Consider the following 27,320-nt stretch of genomic DNA (forward strand, 5'->3'; position numbering starts at 1 on the left):
AGAATTCAGTGAGATTCATGTATGGACACAACACCAACTTCTAGTTCTTTAATATTATTCCTATTTCTCACAGTCTTCTTCTCCTTTTTTTGTTTTGTTTGTTATCTCTCAATTATATTGTAGATTCTTAAAGAAGATGGAAGATCTGTTCTTAATTTATTCAAGCTTGCTGTTGTTTCATTTGTTTATATTCGGTCACCGGTAAGTTCTTAAGTTTTCCACAAGTATGCTCTATTTTATCATCAAATGATAAATGTTGTAGGAAGTATGGCATACTAAGAGTAACTATTGATTAAGATTGCTAATAGTATCATTTACATTACAAATTGTCATCAAATATTCTCATGAACTGATAATACTAACTATAATTTTTATATCCACAAATAAGAAAAACATATGACAAATAATCCTTTATAGTAATGTGGAATATTTTCATGTATTTGGGATCATTTATATATGGTGTATCTTTTAGTCATGTAGAGGTAAACCTAATAGACTTCTAAACTTATAAAAGAATATGTATTTACAGCCAACATCACCTATCAAATTAGAAATTGATGTTAAGCTGGGAGGCACACAGTGCAACATAATTATGGCAAGATTAAAGCCATTGATGCTACTGCGACCCGCAAAGAAGAAAAAGGCAGGGCCAAAAGATGCAAGTGCCAATACAGTAAAGGTCCAGTCAAGTGATGAATCTAAAGTCATTATATGGACATGCACATTCTCAGCCCCAGAAACAACCATCACACTTTTTAATTTGGAAGGATTGCCAGTCTATCATGTACGTATTTTCATCTCTTACATGACAGTATAGTATTGGAATTCCTGTGACTAACATCGTCTGTTTATTTAATCATCTTGAATATAAAATGTTTTGTGCTATGAACTCACTCAATCTTAACAATTATTCAATAAACACTAGAAGATGAAGTAAGAAAAGATAATCAAAATCACTACTCAAATGCTTTTATTAGATTGAAAATAAGGGTTCATGGCAATTCGAGAGTGCCAGATCTCTCCAAGAAGGTACAATGACCAGATTTCACTAAAAGATACCTCTATCTTATTTCTCCAGCCTACTTAAAAGACAACATACTAACATAAAAAAAAGATAAAATTCCTAATTTACCCCTCCACTATCAAAAGATTTTCCCAACATTAGCTCAATTTAATTAACTGTTTTCCATTTCTACCCCTACCTAACATATTAGACTGAAATGGATGCATAGAATTTTGTCACTAGGTTATGAACTCTATTTAAATGAGGGACGAGCAAAAAACTTTATACCTCAACTCGTACAAACGATGCTGACAACCTTGAAAACATAACCACTTCTAAGAATTTTTCTTTCTAGTTGAACATGTTACAATTTCCTTCTATAACTCTCTTAAGATTATATGCAGAGAAAAAAGTGAAACTAAAGTTGATTCAGATGGCCTCATTAGTAAATTGGTAATTTGTTTGTGCTTTCGTCATGTAGTTGGATAAGGAAGCTGATGAGGTCTAGTGATGGCTTATATTGGTAATTTGTTTGTGCTTTCGTCATGTAGTTGGATAAGGAAGCTGATGAGGTCTAGTGATGGCTTATATATATATATATATATATATATATATATATATATATATATATATACACACACACACATACACACACACACTAGAAAAATGGAGGAATATCTACAAGCAATTGTGTTGGTATTTAGTAGGAAATAGGGTTTACTTACAAAGTTCCGACAAAATCGGTTTGTTGGGAAAAGGGCCGTGGGAAATAGGGTTCATTCAAAATTCCAACAAAATTTCTAACAAATTTCTGACGGAATATTTCGTAGGAAATTTCCAACAAAATTCCAACAAGGCTTCCTAACACAATATTTCCAACTGAATACCAACATATCATGTTTCCAACCTATTTCCAACAAGATTCTGACAAAAATTTCAATTTAATATTAAAAAAAAAAATCTTTTTTAAAATAATTCAGGTTTTTTTCCAATGCATTAAACTTATAATGATACAAATCAAAGATATTAACCTATAAAAACATAAATACCATACATTATACTTAACAAAATACAAATCCAATATATTAAGCTATATACAAAACTAATACATTACACTCATAATAATACAAATCCAATACATTAACCTATAAAAATACAAATCTAATACATTTACATACTCTAAATAAAATCCTATACATTTACCTATTAAAAACAAATCCAATAGCCCATTGCTTGCCTAGAATTGAAGAAAAAAAATGACCACCACTATTAGATATGCACAAACACATAAACACAAAGGTGTTTTAGATTAAAATTTGGAGTTGCACATGAATTTAAGACATAAACCCTATTTTCAATCTTGCAGTTAATCTAATACCATTAAAATTTTAGACTTGACTGCAATTTCAGCAAGGATTACAACACTTACTTTGTATCCACTTATCACAGATGAGGGGTGAATCTTTTTTTAACAAGATCATTTTCTCTCTGAAATGTTAACAAAACAATAGATTAATAAGCATTTTCCATCAAGATTCTAATACATTTTCCAAAACAAAGATTTATGAACTAGGGAACAATACCTTCAGTAACTATATATTAGTGCAATCTACTACTTCTTTATCTTGAAGCTCAGTAACTATATATTAGTACAATCTACTACTTCTTTATCTTGAGGCTCAGCCAATTCAACAATACCTTAAAAATATTTAATTAGACAAAAGTAATAAGTTCAACGTCTTTTGGAAATCTTGGTGACTATATAACCAGGGATTTAGGCAAAATTTTAAAATCCAACACTTAACCCTAAGTTGGGTACTTGGAATAACATTATGAACAAATTGAAACACTAAAATAAGTTCCCAATCTGATTTCAGAGCACAATTAAGAGCCAAATCATGAATCTGTAACAAACGTATCAAACTCAAAAAATCTATAAAGTAACAAACTCATAATAACAACATGTATCGAACTCAAAGATTCACAATAGGAATCACACAAACAAATGAATTACTGATTCACAGACAAATTACAAGAATCAAAATAAAAATATGAAATCGTAGACAACTTACAAGAAAGAACAAGGTGATTGATTACATTACCTGAAAGGATCGACCGGAGGTGTGAGTGTCAGAGGGAAGTGACGCCGGAGGTGTGAGCGATTGATATGAGTGATGCCGAAGGTGTGAGCGACTGATAGGAGCGACACCGGAGATGTGAGCGACTGAGGTGAGCGATGGTGTGGAGGTGTGAGCGACTGAGGTGAGTAATAGTTAATGGCGATCGAAGAAGACAATGGCGATGGTGGAGGAGGCATAGGAGCAACATGAGAAACAAAAAGCTAAGTGCATGTGCGATGTAAAAGAGAACGGCGGTGATTTTGCTCCGGTGGTGATGGTCTTAAGCAGAGATGATGGTTTAGCGCTTTCTCTACATTTTCTGTCTGACGGAGAGAAAGGGAGAGAAGATAGAATGCGTATAGAAAAGGCTCAATTTTTCAATAATTTCACGAAAATTAGGTGATAGATGGGAAGCCAGGACGATCAATTTTGTCAAAGTACCCTTTTAGTTTTAGAACATATCCCAATTAGTCATCCAGGGCTTTATGACAACAATTCCTAAGCAAGCAAAAGGGGGTGATTATAAAAAGAAGTTTTTGAACAAGAGGAAGGGTTAGTCGTCGCAAGAGCCCACAAAGAAGCAACAGACTGTGGCAGTTCACGCTGCTACTGCTCCTACCGCTCCAGCACCCGCCAAGCAATATGTCGGAACTCTCCCAAAATGAAACAAGTGCAACTTTCATCATTACAGAGTTTGTCAAGAGATGCACTGCAATAATTGCAACAGGAAGGGGCACACCGCTCATTTCTGTAAGACGCCGACCCAACAAACTTCTCAAGCATGTAATGCCAGAATGAGCTAGGCTTGCTACGGATGTGGTGAAACAGGGAATTTCAAGCGGGATTGCTCAAAAGCGAGGAATGTTGGAGGTGTGGGAAGAATTTTAACGATGGGGCACGAGGAGAACGTGAATGAACATACCATGATTACCAGTACGTTCCTTCTTAACAATTTATATGCATGCATGCTTTTTCGATAGCGGTGCAGAGACAAGTTTTGTGAGCCATAAATATTGAATTTTCTGGAAGAACACTCAATCATTTTCAGGGAACAATGACACGCATTTCTCATACAAAATGCTTATGAAATCACCAACTTAAATGTTGACACTTTTCAAAACCACTTGTTTTCTTAGGTAATCATTAGACAGGTGCCCACACAGATTTTGAGAAGATGGACCTTAGCATTGTTACGTCTTAGATTTTGTCGTCTGCTTTTGGAGTCAAACAATGATTCGAATACAATGTAAAAACTTATAAATTATCAATATTATGCTTGGAATGCTTTGATCTCTATTATTCAATTTTTATGATACTGTACATGGCGTCATCCACCCTCGGACGTTTCCTCCGTTTTACTCGGTTCGGGGGTGCGACAATACTCATCATGCCTCGCCCGGTATAATATATCATACATGTAGAGTCACGCAGACAACTAGCATTCTAACCATAATAAACCATGGCTCGGCATTGGTGACTTCGAGCCATCAACACAGTGAGGAAACTCACCTCTAGTTGCTGAATCTCTCGGATAATCTCTGTCTGCTGGTTTGAAAAGTCCCCATACTAACATCAGTAATAATACCTAGTCAATAATTGGGCCTTAACCCATAACCAAGAATCTCCATTACTTGTCCATTATCTAGGCAAAAAGACCATTCTACCATTTTCTTACTTGGCTCAGCCTATTAATCAAGAAAATGGGACCAAAAGCATAAAGCTTAAGAGCTAACAAGATCCAAAGCAAATAAAAATCAAGGTCTACATTTATACCTACAAAGGTTGTTTGAGGGCAAGGTACTTCTGGATCTAGATGGTCTTACAATTTTAAGGTGAATCTACTTCCTTCTTCCTCCTTCAAGAACACCAACAACACACTCTAAGGCTTAAGATGCTCACAAGGATGGATTTGGGTTTTCAAGGTACGAAATAGGGCTAGAGGTTAATGAGGGAAGGAGTCTTGAGAAGTTAATGATGCTTATATAATGCTAAAACCCTAAAAATTAGGGTTTGCACTTTGCCATGTATGCCCAGCGTACCAAACGCACACCCATCATACGCATCCAAGTGACACGTTCCATTTTAATGAACCATGGGACCAACTTTGCAATAAAATTCCATATAAAGGGTTAAAAATGTAAAATACCTTGAAATTGAGGTATTACAATGTTCTCGAATTTACTAATGAGGTATGCAAGTACCTCAACGAGTTGTTTTGGTTTTTAATTTAAGAAAAATCAGTTATATTTTAGATTGTTTCTTAAAATGAATGGATCTTTTGCATAAGATCTCCATTTTCGGTGTTCTTTATATCCACGAAGTCGTGAGAGTATGCCCAATCAAATTCCGATGTCAATTGTTCACAAGTATATATAATGTTCATTTTTTTTTATTTCATTAACTAATACTTATTTTGAAACATATAGTTTTGTTCTTTAGCGCTTGCCACCAATTGGAGATATAAGGAAAACTCCTTATTCAATTTTGAGTAACATAACATCAATTGCATTTAAAGTCATAGAATACAATACATTAGGTCCCACTACCTTTGTGTTTGTGGTGGTTTGACCGACGAACTTAGACCCAATTTGATCGTTTGTTACAATACACATACATACTCATGCACATAAACATACATAATAGACACCCAAATTCTAAACCTTAAATGATGAACCATTAAACCATACAAACATACTCATGCACATAAACATATATACGTTAGACCATAAACCCTAAACCTATATATATGTTAAACCATAAACCCTATACTCATATGCTTACACATATGTGTACATACAATAGACGTACATATATGTTACATGCATATATCAAGGCACATACATATGCATATCGAACATTAAGTGATATACTCATACATTGAATACACATACACACATACATACACAATAATAATAATAATAATAATAATAATAATAATAACATATATTTATATACTAAAAAAAAATTATAATAAATCTAATAAGAAAATAATAACAATAACAGTCAAAATAACAATTATTATTATAGTTACATTAATAATATTATAAAATAATTACAGTTATATTTATATTATTAATAATATGATATTATAATTATTGTATTTATTATAATAATAATAATAATAATAATAATAATAATAATAATAATAATATTAAAAAAATGGGGAGGGCAAAACAAAAACAAAAGGAGGATAAAACAAAAAGAAAAGGTGGGAAACAATTTCTAAATTGTAGCTATTACATTTCCTATGAAATTCCAACAAACTTTTAATTTTAAATATTAATTAAGATTTCATTAGTAATTGGTAGCAAACTTCCAACGTTTTTCTGACGAAATCTTTAGGATATATTTTTTTGTAGGAAATTTGTAGAAATTATGTTGGAATCTACTTTCATCCTAAGTTTGTAGGAAATTCGAAGGATATTTCCTACAAAACACTTTCGTTGGAAATATTTTGTAGCTAAAACCAAATATTCTAGTAGTGTATATATATGTGCAAATGTGCATTGATATCTATTGTACGGACGTGTGTACAATGTTATTCTATGATAATGACAAGGAAAATATGTTTTTTTGGTAATGTGAATATGTTCAATCTTATATAACTATTGTCATTATCATGTATTCTCACTAATTAAATTGCCTATAAGGTTATTATATACTTTTTTTTTTATTATTCTCATTCTATCATAATGTTGTCAGAATGTTTATTGAGTTGTATTCTGTAAGAATGAAAATGAACAAAAAACAATGTGTGAGAACAAAAAATGAATAAGAATTAGTGAGAATGCATGAAAATAACGATAGTTCTATGAGGTTGAACGTATTCACACTAGCAAACAACCTACTCTAACCATGAAATTTAACTTCATTTTGATTTAAAAACACAATTTCTTTCATCGTTAGCTTCTTCCTATTGCTTTTGAACTCATATTATATGTAATTAATGATTGATCCCCAACATCTATGTATTTTCAATGTGTTGTTTTTATTAGACATCTAGTAGGCTTCATAACTTCCTCCGGCACCTACTCTACATATACTTGTTCTTTTTGATAGGTTATTGGACGAGGTATAGTTTGATGAACACTTTCAACTTTTCACTATGGTTTTCCATATTAAATTTCAATATGAAGACCTGCAAGTAGTTGCTAAAATATTATTATACACGGTTTGTGTTGCAAAACTAAAGTTTGAAAACTCCATAAAAAATATGTACAAAGCCTATCATAAGCTCACATCGAGGATGTAAAAAAGATGATAGAGAGATTTGATTGCATTTTGTTAAAACTATGTAATTTTTGATGGTTTTATACCTAATATTAGGTACGTAACAACCATATATTCCCCAAGCCTTATATATATATATATATATATATATATATATATATATATATATATATATATATATATATATATGTGATGGTTAAGAAAGCGCTAAATAAAGTGAGAACGTAAGAACACTACATTTAAGTTATTATTCTGTTATGAATTTTGTATATACATCTTTATGTCATTATTGAACAATGAATTTATAAATAATCATACGTTAATATTCATATTGGATTTTACTATAATAATACACATACATAATTAATAGCATAATAGTAACATAAAAGTGAATAGATGAATAATCATATGTTAATATTCACATTAGAATTTACTGCAATACTACACATACAAAATTCATAGCGGAATAATATCATAAAAATAGTGTTCCCATGTTCTCACTTTATTTGGTGTTTTTATTTGAACTCATATATATATATATATATATATATATATATATATATATATATATATATATATATATATATATATATATATGTGTGTGTGTGTGTGTGTGTGTGTGTGTGTGTGTGTGTGTGTGTGTGTGTGTGTGTGTGTGTGTGTGCGCGCGCTATTCTCCTTGCAACTGAAATCTGTACGCTAGTTGGTTAGTCTGCTTACCTGTTATACGAGACACTTATGTTTGATTCCTACAAATCGAAGTTCTCTTGTTAAATTTGGCTCAAATGAAAGGGTGTTGGTTGGAACTCATTTATATATAAAGCTATTTCACATGCATTAGAAATATGTTATAGTGTCGTTGGATAAGGTACATGGCTTTCACGTCTTGAGATGTGGGTTAAAGCCTTCGAAAAATGGACGTTTTCAAAATAATGTTTTTTTTGCCATTTTTCTATGCTATTTCACATAAATTTGTACTAAATGCAAGAACTAAAAATGTACTTTAGTTTATTCAACATCCTACCTTCATTTCTTTCTATTATAACATTGTACTTTCATTTTTCTTATATAGGACATTGTACTTTGAAAAGTGTACACAAATACGATATTGTACTTCCGTTTTTTCTCTTCTTATTATATCCTTTTACTTCGTAAAATTGATCCAATTATATCCGTTCAAATTGTTTTGTATTTGGATGAATTTGTTATATTTTGTATATTTTTTTAAGTGGAATGTTGTAATAGGAAGAAATCAAAGAAAGTATGTTGCTATTTATTACATATAACCCTATAAAGTTTGGTAATTTGACTGACCTCCTTTTTGGTTTTGCCTCGGGCCTAAAATATCTTGTGCACCTTTTTGTTCTTTTCATGTTTAATTTTGCATCTTCTTTCGTCATTCATTCGCAGGGTTGCTTGCAATCTCCACGTGTGTTTGCCAACAACACATCTAGTACAGGCACCATAGTTCATTTTGAACTCGATGATTTGAATCTGCAAATGGCCAACGAATATCAAGAATCTTTGAAAGCAAGCCATTTTATCATGGAAACAAACACGATTTCAGTGTTGCATATCGCAAAAATTGTGCTGGATTTTGGAAAAAAGGCAATAGAATCAGTTTCTCAAGATGGGTCCAACTTAAAATCAGTCCTCTCAGTTGACATAACTGGTATCGGTATGTGCCTGACATTCAACAGTGTCCAATCCTTATTATCTACCGCTTTAATGTTCAAGGTATTACTGAAAAGCCCATCTCCAACTGTTAATACATCATCTTCTACGCAAAGTGAGGCACCTCGTCCAAACAAGTCATCAGGGAATGGGATCCAATTAGTAAAATTTAACCTGGAAAGGTGTTCGGTGAATCTCTGCAGTGACGTAAGCTTGGATAACGAGATTGTTGATGATCCAAAACGTGTGAATTATGGATCACAAGGTGGGCGTGTTCTTATTAGTGTTTTACCTGATGGGACTCCTCGTACTGCAAAAGTAGCATCAACAGCTTCCGATGATTGCAAAACGGTAAAATATTCGATCGGACTCGAGATTATCCACCTGGGCTTGTCTATAAACAAGGAGAAACAGTCCACTCAGGTGGACATCCAAAGAATAAGATCAGCATATCAGGAAATTATGGAAGATGACAGTTTTGGCACTAAAGTGTCATTGTTTGATATGCAGAAAGCAAAGTTTGTTAGGAGGGCAGGTGGTCTTAAAGAGGTATCCGTTTGTTCTCTTTTCAGTGCCACTACGATCACCTCCAGGTGGGAGCCAGATGTTCAATTAGCATTAACTGAACTCGGGCTACGGTTAAAGCTACTTGTTCACAATCATAAGCATCAAGAACAAGAACAAGAACTCGACCTCACCAAGGATAAATGTAGTAGTAGTAGTAGTATAGATAAAGAAATTAAGAAAGAAGAGTCGGTAAAGAAAAAAGAATCTCTTTTTGCGATTGATGTGGAGATGCTTACGGTGACTGCTGAAGCTGGAGATGGTGTAGAGACGATGATTCAGGTTCAATCAATTTTTTCTGAAAATGCACGCATAGGTGTACTTCTTGAGGGACTAATGCTGAGTTTTAATGCAACAAGAGTGTTCAAAAGTGGTAGGATGCAACTTTCCCGCATTCCTAATGCCTCTGATCCAGCAGTTAAGTGGGATTATGTGATTCAAGGCCTTGATATGCATATTTGCTTGCCATTTAGATTGCAGTTACGTGCTCTCGATGATTCATTTGAGGAAATGTTGCGAGCTTTAAAGCTTGTAGCTGCTGCTAAAGAGAAAATAATATTTCCGTTTAAGAAAAAAGAGAGCGAGAGTGTGAAACCGAAAAAACCCAGCTCTTCAAAACTTGGTCGTGTGAAGTTGTATATACGTAAGCTAACTGCTGAAATTGAGGAGGAACCGTTACAGGGTTGGCTTGATGAACACTATCACTTAAGGAAAAATGATGCCCGTGAATTGGCTGTTCGATTAAACTTTCTGGATGAACTTCTTTCCAAAACTACCCAATCTCCAGCTCATGTTCCTGTTGGTGATTCTGATGATGATGATGATGGCCAACACAAGACCACATCCACATGCTTACATGATGCGTCGTCTCTTGAAAAAATGAGAGAGGAACTCTATAAGAACTCATTTCGATCTTATTATGAAGCATGTCAGGCTCTTGTGATATCACAAGGATCGGGTGCCTGCCAGGAAGGATTTGAGTCAGGGTTCAAGTTTAGCACATCAAGAACCTCTCTTTTCTCCGTTATTGGCACAGCACTTGACATAACCTTGACAGAAATTGAAGGTGGTGAGGCAGGGATGATACAACTTGTACAGAAGCTTGATCCGGTTGCTCGAGAATCTAACATTCCATTTGCTCGTGTTTACGGTTGTAACCTTAATCTGCAGGCTGGTTCACTTGTGGCTCAGCTAAGAGACTATACATATCCTCTTCTTGCTGCAACTTCTGGTAAATGTGAAGGTCGCCTTGTGCTAGCTCAACAGGTCAAATAACACCTTATCTTCCATTAGCATCATATATTTTCATACCAACAACAAACGGTGTTGTGCTATATAAAATGATCTTTGCAAGTATTAATTATATAAAAATGGTGCTTCTTTAATGGTATTACTGAGAAGGGAAAATGACTTACTACCCCAACTAAGTTTTTAAACCGTTCAAAAAATCTCAATAATGTTTTATCTGTTCAAAAAAACCCAACAAACTTAACTTTTATCTAGAAAAAACCAACAAAGTTTTCAACCGTTTAAAAAATTTCAATCATTTTTTGTCTGTTCAAAATGTTAAATTCATTGGGTTTTTCTTACAAGTCATTTCCTCAATATGGTGATTTCCATAGAACTTAATAAAAAATATAACATAGTTGAGCTTTTTTAGACAAATGTTAAGTTTGTAGGGTTTTCCTGAACAAACAAAACATGATTGGGGTTTTTGAAGGGTTTGTAAACTTAATTGGGCTCGTAAGTTATATTCCCTTACTAAGAAATATAAATATCATCTGTACTTGTCATAAAATAGAATATTTGAGATTCACAGCATCATGCATTTTTTCGTGGTTATTCTTTGTAACCATCTAGAGTTGTTGCCTTTCTTGTTAACGTCATATATTCCATTTTTGTTTTATGAAATGTATTTGCACAAAGTAGGCTGAAGTCAGAAACCAATTATTGTGTAGAGTGTAATACTACTAGTTTATGATCAATGTGTTGTCACACTCTGATTATTGATCTGTGTCAGGGCCGAATGGATGTATTCTGAATGATTCTAGTGATTGCAGGCTACACCTTTCCAGCCTCAAACTCTTCACCAAGTGTATATTGGTAAATGGAGGAAGGTGGAAATGTATCGTTCGGTTGGTGGTACAACTCCACCAATGAAAACATTTTTAGATTTGCCGTTGCATTTTCAGAAAGGAGAAGTTTCATTTGGAGTGGGGTTTGAACCAGTTTTAGCCGATTTGAGCTATGCATTCACTGTGGCTTTACGCAGGGCAAAGTTAAGTGTTAGGGACCCAAATCCCTTTGTTGTCCCTCCAAAGAAAGAGAAAAGCTTGCCATGGTGGGATGAAATGAGAAACTACATCCATGGAAAAACCACCTTATCTTTCTCCGAGATGTTGTTTAACATCCTTGGCACAGCCGATCCATATGAAAAATCTGAAAAACTCCAAATGTCTTCTGGGCATATCGAAATCCAGCAATCCGATGGCAGGATTTACATTTCTGCAAGGGAGTTGAAGATTTTTACAAGCAGTTTGGAGAGTTTGTTGAAAAACTCAACCATCAAACCTCCAGCTGGCGCCCAGGGTCCTTTCTTCATAGCCCCAACTCTGATTCTTGAAGTTGCCATGGATTGGGGGTGTGACTCTGGCACCCCTCTTAACCATTTTTTGTTTGCACTCCCGTCTGAAGGTGAAGCACGTGAGTATATATTTGATCCTTTCCGATCCACTTCCCTCTCCATGCGGGTTAATTTGGCCCTCAGACCTCAGAATCAATCACAGTCCAAAGACACTTCATTTGATTCGCCTACTATAAGTCTTGCCCCTCATGATATTTCTTGGCTACTAAAGTTTGGGAATTTGAATTACCTCCCTCCTGTAAAACTGCGTTTTTTCTCTCGTTACCCTCGGTTTGGTGTCCCAAGAGTTGCTAGATCTGGAAACTTGGCATTAGATAAAGTCATAACAGAAATTATGTTTCGGGTTGATTCAACTCCAACCCGCATACGGCATATGTCTTTAGATGAAAGTGATATAGCAAAAGGATTGACTTTTAAGATGTCAAAGCTAAAATCCGAAGTGTATCTAGGACGTGGAAAGCAAAAGTTCAGTTTTGATAGCAGGCGTGATCTTCTTGATGTTGTTTACCTGGGTCTTGATCTTCATATGCCTAGGGTGTTTCTGGATAGGGAAGATCCCACAAGTGTTATCAAAGTTACGTCATCCAAGACCACCTCACAAGAAAAAGTTGTAAATGATAATTCCGGAGGGTTTTTATTGTCGTCTGATTATTTTATCATCAGAAAGCAATCCCCAAAAGCAGACTGTTCACGATTATTGGCATGGCAAGAATCTTGCAAAAAAAGTATAGAGATGAAATTTGGGGCATCTATATGTCGACGTGGAAGTGATAGTGATGATCAAGAAAGGTCCGATCCAAGTGATGATGATGGATATAATGTTGTGATATCTGATAATTGTCAACGGGTTTTTGTGTATGGGCTTAAGATCCTTTTGGCAATTGAGAACCGAAATGCAATTTTGTCGTGGGGTGCTGAGTTAGGTAAAGCAGTCGCACCTCCAAAACCTTCTCCTTCTCGTTTGTATGCCCAGAGGAAGCTGCTAGAAGACCAAAATAAAACTGACCACCCGCTTCAAGAAGATGTCTCCAACACCACCGCTTCTACTGATCAAACTGAAACTGCTTCGCCCAAATCAAAGGAACCTTCAAAATCAGATCAGTCTCCATCACCTTCAAATAACATACAACATCAAACATTTGATGATATCGGTAAGTACTGCAAACCCACCTTAACAAAAAATATCAGCAACATACTTCCATTTTGCTTGGTTTCTTTCATTTCTTCCTATTACAACAATGTCCTCATACGAAAAAAAAAAAATTGCATATAATTTCAGAGTACAATGCCGTAATAAGAAGAAAAGTGAAACTAAAGAAATGGAAGTAGGATGCTTATATTAATCAAATGAATGGAAGTATCTTGCTATTTATTTCATTTAGCCCTGAAAGTTGTGTTGAAGAAGTAGGATATAGACATTGATCTAATCAATTTAATTATGGGTTTTCATTATCAAACATCACTTGGTATGTCTAAAGGTTTCAGTGTATTTTGACAGCAAAACATGTCAACGTAGATGGCTCTCAGGAGGATGAGGAGGGCACTTGTAATTTCATGGTAAATGTTATTGAGCCCCAATTCAATCTTCACTCCGAAGATTTCAATGTAAGTTGTTGAGGTCTTAGATTTGATCTTTTTGGGTTTAATTCCATTTTCTGGTTTTCCATGAGCTTAAAATCAGCACCTTCTTAAATGGTCCCTTACGGAGTTCTTTTTAAAATTTGATAGTTTCTTTTTCCTTCTTTAACAATGGATTAATTAATTATTGAGCGTTTCAGCTTGTTTTTTAATTTTTGGATGTTTTCTAATTTCTGGGGTTTATTCTTATATCCTTTGTTTTTGTCACTTTTAGTGCCAAATTATTGTTCCAATGAAAAAGAAGACAATAAAGAATTGGTGGAGTTCAAACGGAAGAGGATGTAGAATAGGGTTAAACACAAGCAATAACGTCATACTTTCGCTGATCGGTTTATTATAGCATCTTACTTTCATTTGTTCCGGTTACAACATTGTACTTGAAAAATCTGCCAATTGTATCTACACACAAAGCAATTCTCCCTGTTACAACTGGAAATATAATTTAAAGTATAATGTACTAATTAATAAGAAAAAAAAGTTGTTGCGTAGATTTTTTGAAGTATAATAAAAAATTTTGAAAGTAGGATGCTATAATATATGAATAAATGACTGAAAGTATGTTGCTGTGTTTTACATTCAGTCCTATATATAAACTAGAACTAAGACATGGTTCTGATAAATATAAAAGTCGAACCTTTTAAAAATAAGGATCTGAGTATGTTAAATGTTGAACAAACAGGGTAGATTTTTGGTGGCTGCTTCTAGTGGGAGAGTTTTAGGCCGATCATTTCATAAAGTTGTAAATGTTGTATTAGAGGCGATTGAAGAAGCTAGTAATGGTGATGGGGATGGAGGATGTGTTCCTGAACTGATATGGAACCGGTCGGAGCTGTCTGTGATGTTGGAACACGTGCAGGCTCATGTTGCTCCTACTGATGTGGATCCAGGGGCTGGAGTCCAATGGCTACCAAAGATCAGGAAGAGTTCCCCAAAAGTAAAGCGCACTGGGGCTTTACTTGAACAGGTCTTCACCCCCTGTGATATGTACTTCCGCTTCACAACACACAATGGTGGAACCGCAGATTTAAAGGTCTACCCACCAATTCTTATTTATAATATGCTTCTTTCTAGAAATACCTACTTTTTTGTAATAGATAAGATAAGATAACCCTCAACTGGATTTTCTGAAAACCAAAAGTCTATGCAGTTTTGAGTGGTTCTACCCTACCCGTAAGCCTACATTTCATTCAACTATTCAGATACCGATGAAAGGCCGCATGTTGAACCACTCCAATAAATTACATGTGTTGAGTCAAAAGAAATAAAATATTAAGAAAGAACAATAATAACTCTAGAAACCACTCTCCGGTTTCATCTTCACTGGTTTTGAGGCAATATCTTTGCAGAAACTGAACGAATAATATCAACTTTAGAGTTAGAGTTGGAGTTGGAGTTTCAATTCCAATGTGGATTGGACTTCTTGTGCCACCTAATTTACATCTCACATGATGCTCACCAGCTTAGGCCTTTTGTAGAGACAAATTCACCATAGGTCTGAATTGTATAACTTAAGCCGTTGAAACTTTTATTTTTCAGGTGAAACCTTTAAAAGAACTCGCCTTCAATTCTGATAATATGACAGCAATCATGACATCTCGCCAGTTTCATGTTATTCTTGATGTTTTCAACAATGTACTCTTGGCCAGACCACCAAAGTATGATTCTTGATCCTCATCTACTCTTTGCCATCAAGATATATATATATATATATATATATATATATATATATATATATATATATATATATATATATATATATATATAGGGCTGAGTTATTGTGCGAACCAAAAAAAGCATGACAACTTCCGAAGTCATAATCTACTCATCATTTTTCAAAACAAAAACACTAATCATCTTCACATGGTGCGTCTAAGCCATATCTAGGCTCAAGAAAAAGATTAGACAATTATTTTATTCATTTTGGAAATTTGAATATAGTCAATATAACTGTTGATTGTGTTCATCAACAGTCTATATGACTACTGATTGTGCGTAAATCCACATTTTCAAAAAAACCAAAAAAAAATCGTCAAATCTTTTTTTGAGCCTAGATATGGATTAGACACACCATTTAGAGAAGATTGATGGTTTTGGTTTTGAAAAATGATGAGCTGATTATGAGTTCGTAATAAGTTCTCACAAATCTCTTGGTTCTCAAAAGAACCTGAGTCTCTCTCTCTCTCTCTCTCTCTCTCTCTCTCTCTCTCTCTATATATATATATATATATATATATATATATATATATATATATATATATATATATATATAGCAACACAGTTTCATTTATTTTCATATTATAGCATCATACTTCCAATCTTTTCTATTACAATACTGCACTTTCAAGTTTTTCTTATAAGGCATGTACTTTAAGAAATGCACCCATTTATAGCATTGTATTTTTAATTATTTTTCTATTATACTTTGAAGAATCTACCCTTTTATAGCAATGACAAATATGAGAAATAAAAGTAGGATGAATGTACATTGATATTTCTTGCATTTATCCCTATAGTTTTAGGGATAAAAGTAAGAGTTTCCTGGAGGGAAAGAAAGTTTCTTGTATTAAAGCTTGTATGTAATTCAGGCCTCAAAAAAGTAGCATTCCTAAATCAGCAGAAGATGATGAAGAGATGGAGGAGGAAGCTTATGAGGTGGTGCCTGCTGGTGTTGAAGAGGTAGAACTAGAAAGAGTTAAACTTGAACAGAAAGAACGGATACAAAACTTGCTTTATGAGGATATAAGGAACCTTTCTCTTCCATCTGATACCGTTGTAGATGTGCCCTCAGAAAAGGAAGAGGATATACTCATCGTAATCACCACCAGACCCATATTGGTAACATCCAAAACTTTCAACTAATTAATTCAGATAATAAATGGCATAATATATTTAATATGTAATATTATATATTTTAGTTGTATACTATTATTTAAATAAACCGATCCACATCCAAACCTTTTACCATGCCACCGAAAATAAATGAAAAAAATATAGCACTTCCTGTGGACTATCGAGAGTGTTGTTTACTTTTAGTGTTCATGGCATAAAAAGCCATGAATTCTAATCTAGCGATTTTAGGATCTGAACGTTAGTTAGGGTGTGGAACATGCCACCCACATCCAGATTTAGAGTATTAAACAACCAAACTTTTTACCAAATTTCTGATTAGGCTTCTTTCCTTTGTTGCCAGTTCAAGGTTTTGCAGTCTAACTTCTGATATGATGTTTCATATTGTAACCAAAGAAAATAAAATTGTCACCTGGCTGCCGATTTGACCATATACCCATTGCTACTATTATTATTTTTTTTTTAATGAAAAGTGGTACAATCTGGGACCTTTTTACTACTGTCCTTGAGACAAGCAGGAGCTGTAAACTTACAGATACAAAAGTTTACAACAATAGAAAGGATTACATCTTTCGTGAATTTATGGGGTTCATTATGGTATAATATTACTATATCAACTGAATTTCTCATTAGTGAAGGTTACTAATGAGAAATGGGCAGAGAGGTACAGTATATATATAAGAAAACTAAAACTTGACCTTTACAGGTGCAAATGCTTAGGAAAGAGGTCATTAATGCACAAAAATCCAGAAAGGCTGTGGCTGCTTCTTTGAGGGTGATTTTGCAGAAAGCTGCAGAGCAACAGCTAATGGAGAAAGAGAAAGAGAAGAATAAAGGCCCATCATGTGCCATGCACGTATCTTTTCAGTTGAAGAAAGTTGCATGGAGCATGCTCCTCGATGGAAAATCTATTTCAGAGATCGAGATAAATGACATGGCAAGGATTACAATATTCTTGTTTTTTTAAGACTTTCATGACTTTTAGTCTGCATTTGGCACACTGGACTACTGGACTGGACATATAGATTTTCTAAGGCTATTTTGATGGGAGGGCATTCATGTCTTTTATGGTAGGACACACAAAAAATTGCAAATTCTGTCCGGTCGTAGTCCAGTGCAAGCCAAACACAGTAAGTAGTGTAAACTGTTGAAGGTCTTAAGAATTCTGTTTTTTGGTTTGTTTTGTTTCTATGGACCTAGCTATTCGCACTGCTGACAAAAATTATATATCAATCATCATTCTGTATGCAGATATACGATTTTGACAGAGATTATAAAGATATTGGTGTTGTTAGATTCACAATTAAGTGCTGTGTTGTGAAAAACTGCTTGCCTAATGCTAAATCAGATACACTTCTTGCCGCATGGAATCCTCCTTCCGAATGGGGAAAGTAAGTAAATCTAGATTGCCAATACTCTCTGGCTGATTTTTACCTTTTCAGGTTACCGATATCCACAATTGTAATTCTCATACGAATGAACCTCATGTATGGTAAATTCAGTGCATTCATTTCACTGTTGATGACCTTGACCATGCAAACGTTTTCATTTCATTTTTCTTGTTATGCCACCTCCTTTTCTTGTTGTCTTGAGGCATTTTGGCAAGCATTTGATAAGCCCCAACTAATTCTAGAGTGCTAGCTTTTAGTTGATTTGCTTTAGTAGAGTTATTCTGTTATCTTTTTGGCTTTAGGGAAAGAATGGTCTTTTTGGTATTATTATGGTTGTTATTGGATGTTAGGGGCACTATCTTTGTCTGTCCCAGGTCTGTTTTTTGGGACCTGAATGTGTATACAAGTTATTTCTGAATGATGCGATACTAGTTTTGTGGGGCCGCAGGAAAGTCATGATTCGTGTAGATGCCAAACTAGGCGCTCCAAAGGATGGTGCCTCACCTATTGAATTGTTCCAGGTATCTCTATCTACAAATGTGGTGTATCAGTATTTTCAATACCCATCTTGGTGTTTGAGATTACATATGTCCATATTTTTGGATTGCTGCACAATTTCTTTTACCTATTATCACTATCATTATGATTTACGAAATGTTGATCCTATTGAGTGTTTTTATTGTGTGTGATTAATAATAGTCAATAATTATTTGCACATATGACCATGTTTACATGTTTGAACATATAGGCCGATGTTTACCCCTTGAAAATACATTTGACTGAGACGATGTACCGGATGATGTGTGGATATTTCTTTACGGAGGAGGAACAAGACAGCCACCGGCGGCAGGTCATAAGCTTACTATATATATATATATATATATATATATATATATATATATATATATATATATATATATATATATATATATATATATATATATATCCACCACACATAATAAGTTTTTTGTTTAGGACTTGAGAAGTTGAATGTGTGATTTTTTGACAAATAGGAAGTTTGGAAGGTCTCGACAACTGCTGGTTTAAGAAGAGGCAAAACCAAGGAATTAGAGGGATCCTCCAAATCAACCACAACCGACCCCTTGGTATTGGTAAGTCTTAAGATTTATTTTAGTGGTTTCATTTAGTAAGTAATGCTTGATGCATGGATTTAGGCATCAAAGAAAGGGAAAGTATCAGGCCATGAGTTAAGGAGAAGCTCTTCTTTTGATAGAACATGGGAAGAAAATGTAGCCGAATCTGTGGCTAATGAACTTCTAGAACAAATGCAATCCTTAGAACAGGAAGAGTTGAGTAAACCTAAATCCAAGGACTCAAAAACTTGTGCAAAATCATCAAAAACTGGAAAACCTTCAAAACCTGGACATGAAGAAAAGAAGGTAGGTAAACCAACCGACGGAAAGAAAGGCAAGCCTGAGGTGATTAGAGAGTTTCATAATATCAAGATAAGTCAGGTATTTCAGAGATAGATAAAAAATTATGTTATGACTTCTTTTCCAAAGTTTAAGTAAGTAGAGCACTTCTTTTTCCATTGAAACAGGTGGAACTACTGGTGACTTATGAAGGTTCAAGATTTGCAGTAAGTGATCTGAGGTTGCTGATGGATTCATTCCACCGTGTTGAATTCACTGGAACTTGGAAGAAGCTGTTTGCCAGAGTTCAAAAGCATGTTATTTGGGGAGTCCTCAAGTCTGTGACTGGAATGCAGGTAAATAACACCTAAATTCAGTCTCTGATAACTTCAAACCACTTAACTTTTTGAAGACAAAAGACGTTAAGATGTACTTTTAAAGCACAGTAATGAATAATTAGCCAAAATCGTGCTAACTGCTGGTTAAGGTTAATTAGCAAAACAGGCAACAATGCATTTCCATGACTGAAATGGCAATGATAGTTTTTCACAATTATGAGAGGTAACAAATTACTTTGGAATTAGATAGCATCATAAATACAGGCTATGAAATCTAGTGTACTATGCTTGATTTGATACAGTTTCTATGGTTTAAATGAGCAGAAATGGTAAAACTCTCCAGAAATAGACTGTTATCGAGAGTGGGCATGTCTCTTAGATATAGGAATTATTTCGTTCGTTTATGTTTTTCCTACTTTTCTTTTCGATTTTTTGCTTTATTATCAGTATGTTTATGTACAGTTCCCTATCAGATTGGTATTAGAGTGTAGTATCATGGCCCAAAATTTGTAGCCGAATCCACGGCATCTAAGCTCACTTAACACTTTGATAATTCTACAAATAGATATCTCTAGAACTGTCCCTTCCCTGTACATAGTAACATTTATCTATAATGTAAGTATGTAGCCAGTTGAGTAGTTGTCAATTCGTAATTCATGTACGCCCAAGTATTAGTAGGCCACCCTTTTTCATTTGTAAAACACTCCGCCTTTGATACTAACAAGAGTGTTTCTTGATTTCTCTAAGGATTATAGTCCTTCTCAATATGTACCTTCAATCCCCTTTTAGAGCCTCTCAATGGGCTTACTTGGTCTCTAGAGAGTAAGAATGTCAAGTTCTACACATGCTAGAAATTTAAGCACGTGAAAAGTGGTCTCATAGGAAGAGTTCCACAATGAAAGGATAAAACATAGCTGTCCACCGAAAGAAAGTATATAGGCATGATTGAAAGATCATTCCAAGAGCGACACAAGTCAAGGAGCAAGTGACGACCTTCCGTAAGTCCCTCTGGTGAAGCAACATAGTTCTGAATCTTCAACCATCACTTTCTTATATATGGATCTAAAGTACACATGAGAGAAACAGAGGAGGCCATCGAATTGTCACTTAAAGAGAATGTTGGTATATTAATGGTGGCTAATGCGATGATGGCCAACCTTAGACAAGAACTCTAGAAAGAGATGGAAATGTATCCCATGAGCTCAACAGTCTTTATAAGTTCATTGAAGACATGCTTCGAATTATCAAAAAAGAGATGGATTCAATGTGTCGGGGTGGAAAACCTTTTAGCAATCAGCTAAGCCTCGACAATATTAGTAGTCACGGCTTCAAAAGTTCTAGAGCTTCATGTGTTCAACAACACCTGGAACATTACCATGGTCGAAAACTCTCTTTGACCTTGAACAATACTTTAAGTCCAAGCAGCTAATCAATGATGCGGCAAAGATTGACAATGTTGTTAAGTTCCTTCAACTTTTGGCCCAACTATTTGTGGATAAGGAAGCACTGAAGAGAAGGGAGGGACGAATGTACAACACTAATATGTGGAATATTTCAACGCAGAGTTATGCAAGAACTTTGTTACACACAATGTTGATTAGTGGGGAGATAAAAACGACCAAGATTCCACTGAATATGTAAGATAATAGACAATATCTTAGAGTTAACCAACTTTATATTGAAACTCAATGATGTGTCAAATAGGGGCACCTTATTGAACGATGAAATTGAAGATTGGGCACATGTGGACCTTGAATAACACAACAAGCATATCCTTAAAGACAATTACACCGAACAATTTACTTGTTCAGTATACATTGAAGTTGAGGATCCTATCCATGAAATAAGTAATGGAGAGAACGTTACAAGGTAGAAGGAAAATGGAAACAAGAGTGGAGCCCTTCCCTATAACAAGGCAAATCAAAATGCCAAGTTCAACAACACGCCCAAAATTAGTATTGTCACTTTCGAAGAACGAGAATGAAGACTCAAGGTTGTTATTCCTTGATCTTATAATAAATGGAAAGGGTGTTCTCTCATTGGTTGTCATTGGATCCTTTGATAATTTCGTGGATGTTTACTAAACATGGGCACTATGCTTCATTTATACACCAAAAAAAATGCAATCATCTTAGAAAAAAATGGATCATTTTAGAATTATTAAAACAAAGGTCTGCATCGACAATCAACCTAAAGGTCTAACTTACACCATACATATGGATGATTTTGAGGTCAACTTAGGAATTTCTTTCTTCCATGAAGCTCATGCGTTACGAATCCCAACTGATTGTTCCATTGCTATACTCAGTAACAATCAAATTCAAGTAACTAACTAAAGTGAAGAGGAAGAAGAAGGAAACTCTTCATCCTGTTCTCGTAAAATGCAGCAGATTGCCAAGTATGACAAGGATGATGGAAATAAATAAGGCATAGTTGATAAGCATTAATATATCAAGTTACCAAAGGAGCCACCTCAATACAAGGAAAACAATGGTCGCGTACCAATTTAGATGGAAGAAGTAAGTCTAAATAGTAAGAAAAGTAAGAAGAGGAAGGGAAAAAGAAAATACTCTTCAGCAATGCACGCAGTATAAAATTAACGGTAGAAGATAACTCGTGATAAGGATGCCATGAAATCAAGTTGGGAAGAGTTTCATCATGACCCTAAATCGTTAGCCCGATCTAAGGTGAGCTTATGAAACACTTCAAGACAATTCTAGGGTAGATATATCTAAAGTATCCTTTCATGTACCTAGTAAAATATTTCAGGAGTGTTTCTATTCAAGTAGTTGTCTATTCGTAATTCGTGTAAGTCCATGTATAACCAAGCCACCCTTAATTTGTGAAAGAAGTTCTTAGATATCAATAAGAGTGTTTCTCACTTTGTCTACGTGTGAGAGGTCATTTTTTCATTAATTTGTCTCGATTCCCACTATAAATGTTTCACATGCCTTTTTCTGCCTTCCAGATAGGCTTGCGTGGACCCTTGATTGCAGGACCGTCTGGTAGCGTATCGGTTAAAAGTTTAAGCTAGTGATAGGAAACTTTTGGAATGACTATTGTAAGAGAAGTGGAGAACATGAAGATGAAATTGCTAATTAGATAACACTGTAAACAAAGATTAAGAGATTTTGTGTAGTATGTTTGATTCCATAAATTCTCTAGGGTTCGCTAATGAGAGTTGGTTTGCCTTTTGAAAATAGACCATCATCTAGGTGAGTTAGCTAGCTATCAAAATATAAATTATAGGTGTTATTGCATGTATCCATTTACTTGGTTTAAAAGATGATGTTATTATTTTGGTTTACTTAATTTATTACTAGTTTATTATGCTTTTCTGTTGACAATCAATATATAAATATTGGTTGCTGCAGGGTAAGAAGTTCAAAGATAAGTTGCATAGTCAAAATAAAGAACCAAATCTAGCGAATGTCCCAACACTTGATCACGATAGCGACAACGATGATGGCTGCAAATCCGACAATCATGGTTTAGCTTTTCCTAAACGGTCTACTGTTGCTGCTGTTGATGGAGCTGGTGATGGATTTGTTACCTCTGTTAGAGGACTATTCTCGACACAACGCCGCAAGGCCAAGGCGTTTGTCCTTCGCACAATGAGAAATGAAGGAGAAGAGTCAATGCCTGGTGACTGGAGTGATAGCGACGATTATTCTCCTTTTGCTAGACAACTCACTATAACGAAAGCAAAGAAGCTTATCAAACGCCACACCAACAAGTTTAACTCTCAGAAAGGTTGCATTGGATATCATATAAATGTACCCATGTATTGTATGTGATGCATGCATTTATGTAGTATATTTGATACATATATACATCCATAGATATGCATAATATTCCATGTACATTGTGTTTTTATCACACACATTGTGTCTAATGATACATGCGTGCTTGATATGTATATTCATTATCTTGGACATGTTGGTCCTGATACATATACATGCATGCATGTATCACACACATTATGCTTCATACATCATACATACATGCATGTATCGCACACATTGTGCCTCATAATATAAATGTGTATGTATCAAGCAAATTCCCCCTTTTTTTATCTTAAGATTTCATATAACAACATGATATTTATTATGTTGTCATAATAAAGGTTAAAAATGCTATCCCCTCATTTTTTTTTTATATAAAACTCATTCCTGAGTTAGTGACGATGCCTAGTTGTAACATGCTCCATAATTCATAGGTTGTTTTGCTATATACTAACATAAAAATGATACCAAAGTATACTCAGCGAAATAACTTGAGAAATTTTCGACTAATGTAGCTTCCCTTATGCATCAATCAGGTTTTTCTTTTGACGGACTTCCATTTTCACCGAGAGATCACGAGGCATCTGAAAGTGATTCTTCGAGTGGTGATCCTTTTGAGGAATACCTCGAGTACAAGGCTGCCCAAGAAAAAGCTGCCCAAGAAAATGATGCCCTGGAAAACGCTCTTGCTGAAAAACCACCATCCACACCATAATATGGTTGTAAATACAACCCAGGTTCATCAATTCAACGAACCATGTAGATATATAAACAAATTATAGTTTCTTTATATTGGTTTAACTGCAATTTTGATCTTTCTTTCGATCTTATATATGAGAGTTGTATACGCGGAACAAATTTATATGTTGTAGATGTTCTAGTTACCACTCAAGAGGTTCATGATTATGTATACATGAAATTTCTATATTTAGAATCAAAATAAATGTGAAATTTTTTACGATCATTGCAATTGAACTAATTATATTAATATATATTTATTGGATGGTACACAATGTTCAAAAATTAAGAAACAATTTTCTTAAAAGCATGAAGCTAAATCACATGTGGCCACTTGGGAAGATGAGGAACAAAAGGAGTCTCATGCCTTCGACACAATTCGATTTCTCCATGATATATTGTTAGGGCTATAAACATACCGAATTTTTAAAGAACTGTTCATGAACTATTCAGCAGAAAGTTAGTTTGTTTAATAAATTAATGAACCAACATGAACACAAGTTTTCGTTCGTTTACTTAAACGAACGAACATGAGTATTGCTCTCGTTTGTTCATATATGTTCGTGAACATTCATTTATGTTGTTCGTTTATCTTCATTCATTTAAGTTCTTTTTATGTTCATATATGTTCAAATGTGTTTAAATACATTACTATATTATATGTCCAATTATGTTTGTTTATCTCTGTTCGATGTTAATTTGTTCATTTATGTTTGTTTGCCATGTTCATGAACATAAATAAATGAACATGAGCAATGGAATTTGTTAAACGAATAAACATGCATGAATAAGAAAACTCGTTCGCTTATCTATTCGTCTTCGTTTGTTTGTTCGGCTAACTTAAACGAACAAATGTTTGTGTTTGTTCGATACGTTTATAGCCCTGTATATTGTACCTCTACAAAACAAAAATGAGTTACAACTTCTCATCATCGGTGATGAAAAAACAAGAGGGATGAGATATGACATTGCGCCTTATGTCGTGAGTCAAAAGGTTGTATCATCCATGCTTTTTGCTAGGGTTTTACATAGACTTATTCACATATCTCTTTATAGACAAACAAGTTTTTTTTTCCTTCTCCCTTTAGGGAGTTTCTTCTATTTTGTGCATGATATATGTTATAGTGTGATTTAGATTTCGGTGGTGCGAATATAACCAGAATATAACTTGAATATAATCTGACATGAAAGAAACTAAGAAAACTCAAATGACGAATTCAATGGGATAAGTGTTGGGAGTAAGTTGAAGCTTGTTAGAATACTCCCATCAACAACCAAAGCCAACCCATCTATCTACTAAAAAAATGTTGTATTTTATTCAAAAATTGGTTTCTAAAAACACTAACAACGGCAACGGAAGCATTAAAATGTTGAATAAACTTAAAACCATTTTAACCCATCAAGGACCATTTTGCATGAATATGAAATATTAATAACAATCGTAGTGTAACACCGTAAAATTTAAACAATTTTTCGCATTTTAAAAATCATATAATTTCATTCACATCCACGTTTTAACACGTTGTATCATCATCATCTTAATACAAAACCCCAAGATCAAAATATATAAACTCCAGTGTGCGTGTGTACGAGTCATGCTGGCGCCTTCCCGCGATCATCGTTGGTACCTGAAACATCACACATAACACTGTAAGCATATTTGCTTAGTGAGTTCCCCAAAATACCACATAAACACATAACATCCTAAGTTCATGGCTCCCAAAATAGCTCATAAAGCTCCAAGGCTTAAGGTCTCTGGACCTCTTTGAGTCCAGATCCAAAGCATAAACTCGAGAGGGCACCAATTTCTCCACATATCCATCCTCTAAAGGGGGGTTAGAAAACCCTAACTCTAAGAATCAACACCAATCTGAAGAAGGTCTGAATAAATACCTCAAGATGAAGTCTATGAACTCTGAAGTCACCAGAATCGCACCTCCTTCAGCCTCCTCTTGCCTTGGTCACCTCCTTCTTGCAATTACACCAACAAAATGATCAAGAATGGCCTCTCCTTCCTGACAAACACTCTAGATCTCTTAGGGTTTCTCTATGGGGTTTGGTAGCCGCAAATGACGACCCTAGGGGCCTTTAAATAGGTCCCAAACCCAAGAAATTAGGGTTTCATTAAACAGCGTTGAAGAGAATTGTTATCGAGATTTACGAAAGGAAAATATGATTTAAGTGATTGAAGAGTTAGAACACGAAGAGTAAATATTAATAAGATCTTATATTGATGAAGACTGATTACAGAATAAGCAGAAAGGATATTTGCGTTTCAGAAAGTTATCCTGTACTTCCATCCTCAGTCCCTATTTATAGGGAACATGAGTGTACAAAAAATATACTAAGTCTAAACATTACACTTCGCACAAATATGACTTAGTAAAATAACATAAAGATGCGAAACTATACAAACACAATATTCGACTGTGACAACCGTCAATTTTCGGTCAAGTCAAAGTCAACTAAAGTCAACAAGTCAAACCAGTCAACTCAATTTGCCGTGAGTACTAAAGTTTACGTTATGTAACTTCTAAACAACTCTCTATTCTAATGAGAGATCATAAATCGAAAAGTGCGTTCACCTAGATCTCCTTAACCCAAAACGGTGGCGTGGAAAGCCAAACCTATACAACAATGTTACATACTCATCGGGAGTATGCAAGATCCCTAATCAAGGCTTAACGGGGTTTAAGGACCTTGCAGTGCGTAGCTGGACACTCAAAAAGGTCACCAGTGAAATCTCTCCCACATATCTTTAAGTATGTGAAACCTCTCCCACATATCTTTAAGTATGTGAAACCTCTCCCACATATCTCTAAGTATGTGAAACCTCTCCCACATATCTCTAAGTATGTGAAACCTCTCCCACATATCTCTAAGTATGTGAAACCTCTCCCACATATCTCTAAGTATGTGAAACCTCTCCCACATATCTCTAAGTATGTGAAACCTCTCCCACATATCTCTAAGTA

General features: G+C 34.7%; 1 protein-coding gene across 1 annotated transcript; it reads left to right on the top strand.

Annotated features, from left to right (window-relative positions):
• Positions 1-11,665: 11,665 nt before the first annotated feature.
• LOC111917833 (protein SABRE) lies at positions 11,666-24,554 on the top strand. The gene is made up of 14 exons (XM_023913472.3): positions 11,666-13,386; positions 13,734-13,840; positions 14,553-14,903; positions 15,410-15,528; positions 16,459-16,708; positions 17,427-17,657; positions 17,972-18,111; positions 18,560-18,632; positions 18,860-18,961; positions 19,125-19,223; positions 19,287-19,586; positions 19,673-19,840; positions 23,197-23,575; positions 24,144-24,554. The coding sequence occupies exons 1-14, from the start codon at positions 11,715-11,717 to the stop codon at positions 24,320-24,322; spliced, it is 4,170 nt and encodes a 1,389-aa protein (XP_023769240.2). The 5' UTR covers positions 11,666-11,714; the 3' UTR covers positions 24,323-24,554.
• The last annotated feature ends 2,766 nt before the right edge of the window (positions 24,555-27,320 follow it).

Source organism: Lactuca sativa, chromosome 7, assembly GCF_002870075.4.
Source record: "Lactuca sativa cultivar Salinas chromosome 7, Lsat_Salinas_v11, whole genome shotgun sequence".
NCBI lineage: Eukaryota > Viridiplantae > Streptophyta > Magnoliopsida > Asterales > Asteraceae > Lactuca > Lactuca sativa.

Coding starts and splice junctions, on each gene's coding strand:
- LOC111917833 (XM_023913472.3), top strand. CDS start 11,715: ATGTATCGTTCGGTTGGTGGTACAACTCCACCAATGAAAACATTTTTA. Junction 13,841..14,552: donor TTCACTCCGAAGATTTCAAT/GTAAGTTGTTGA, acceptor TTGAACAAACAG/GGTAGATTTTTGGTGGCTGC. Junction 17,658..17,971: donor AGATCGAGATAAATGACATG/GCAAGGATTACA, acceptor TTCTGTATGCAG/ATATACGATTTTGACAGAGA.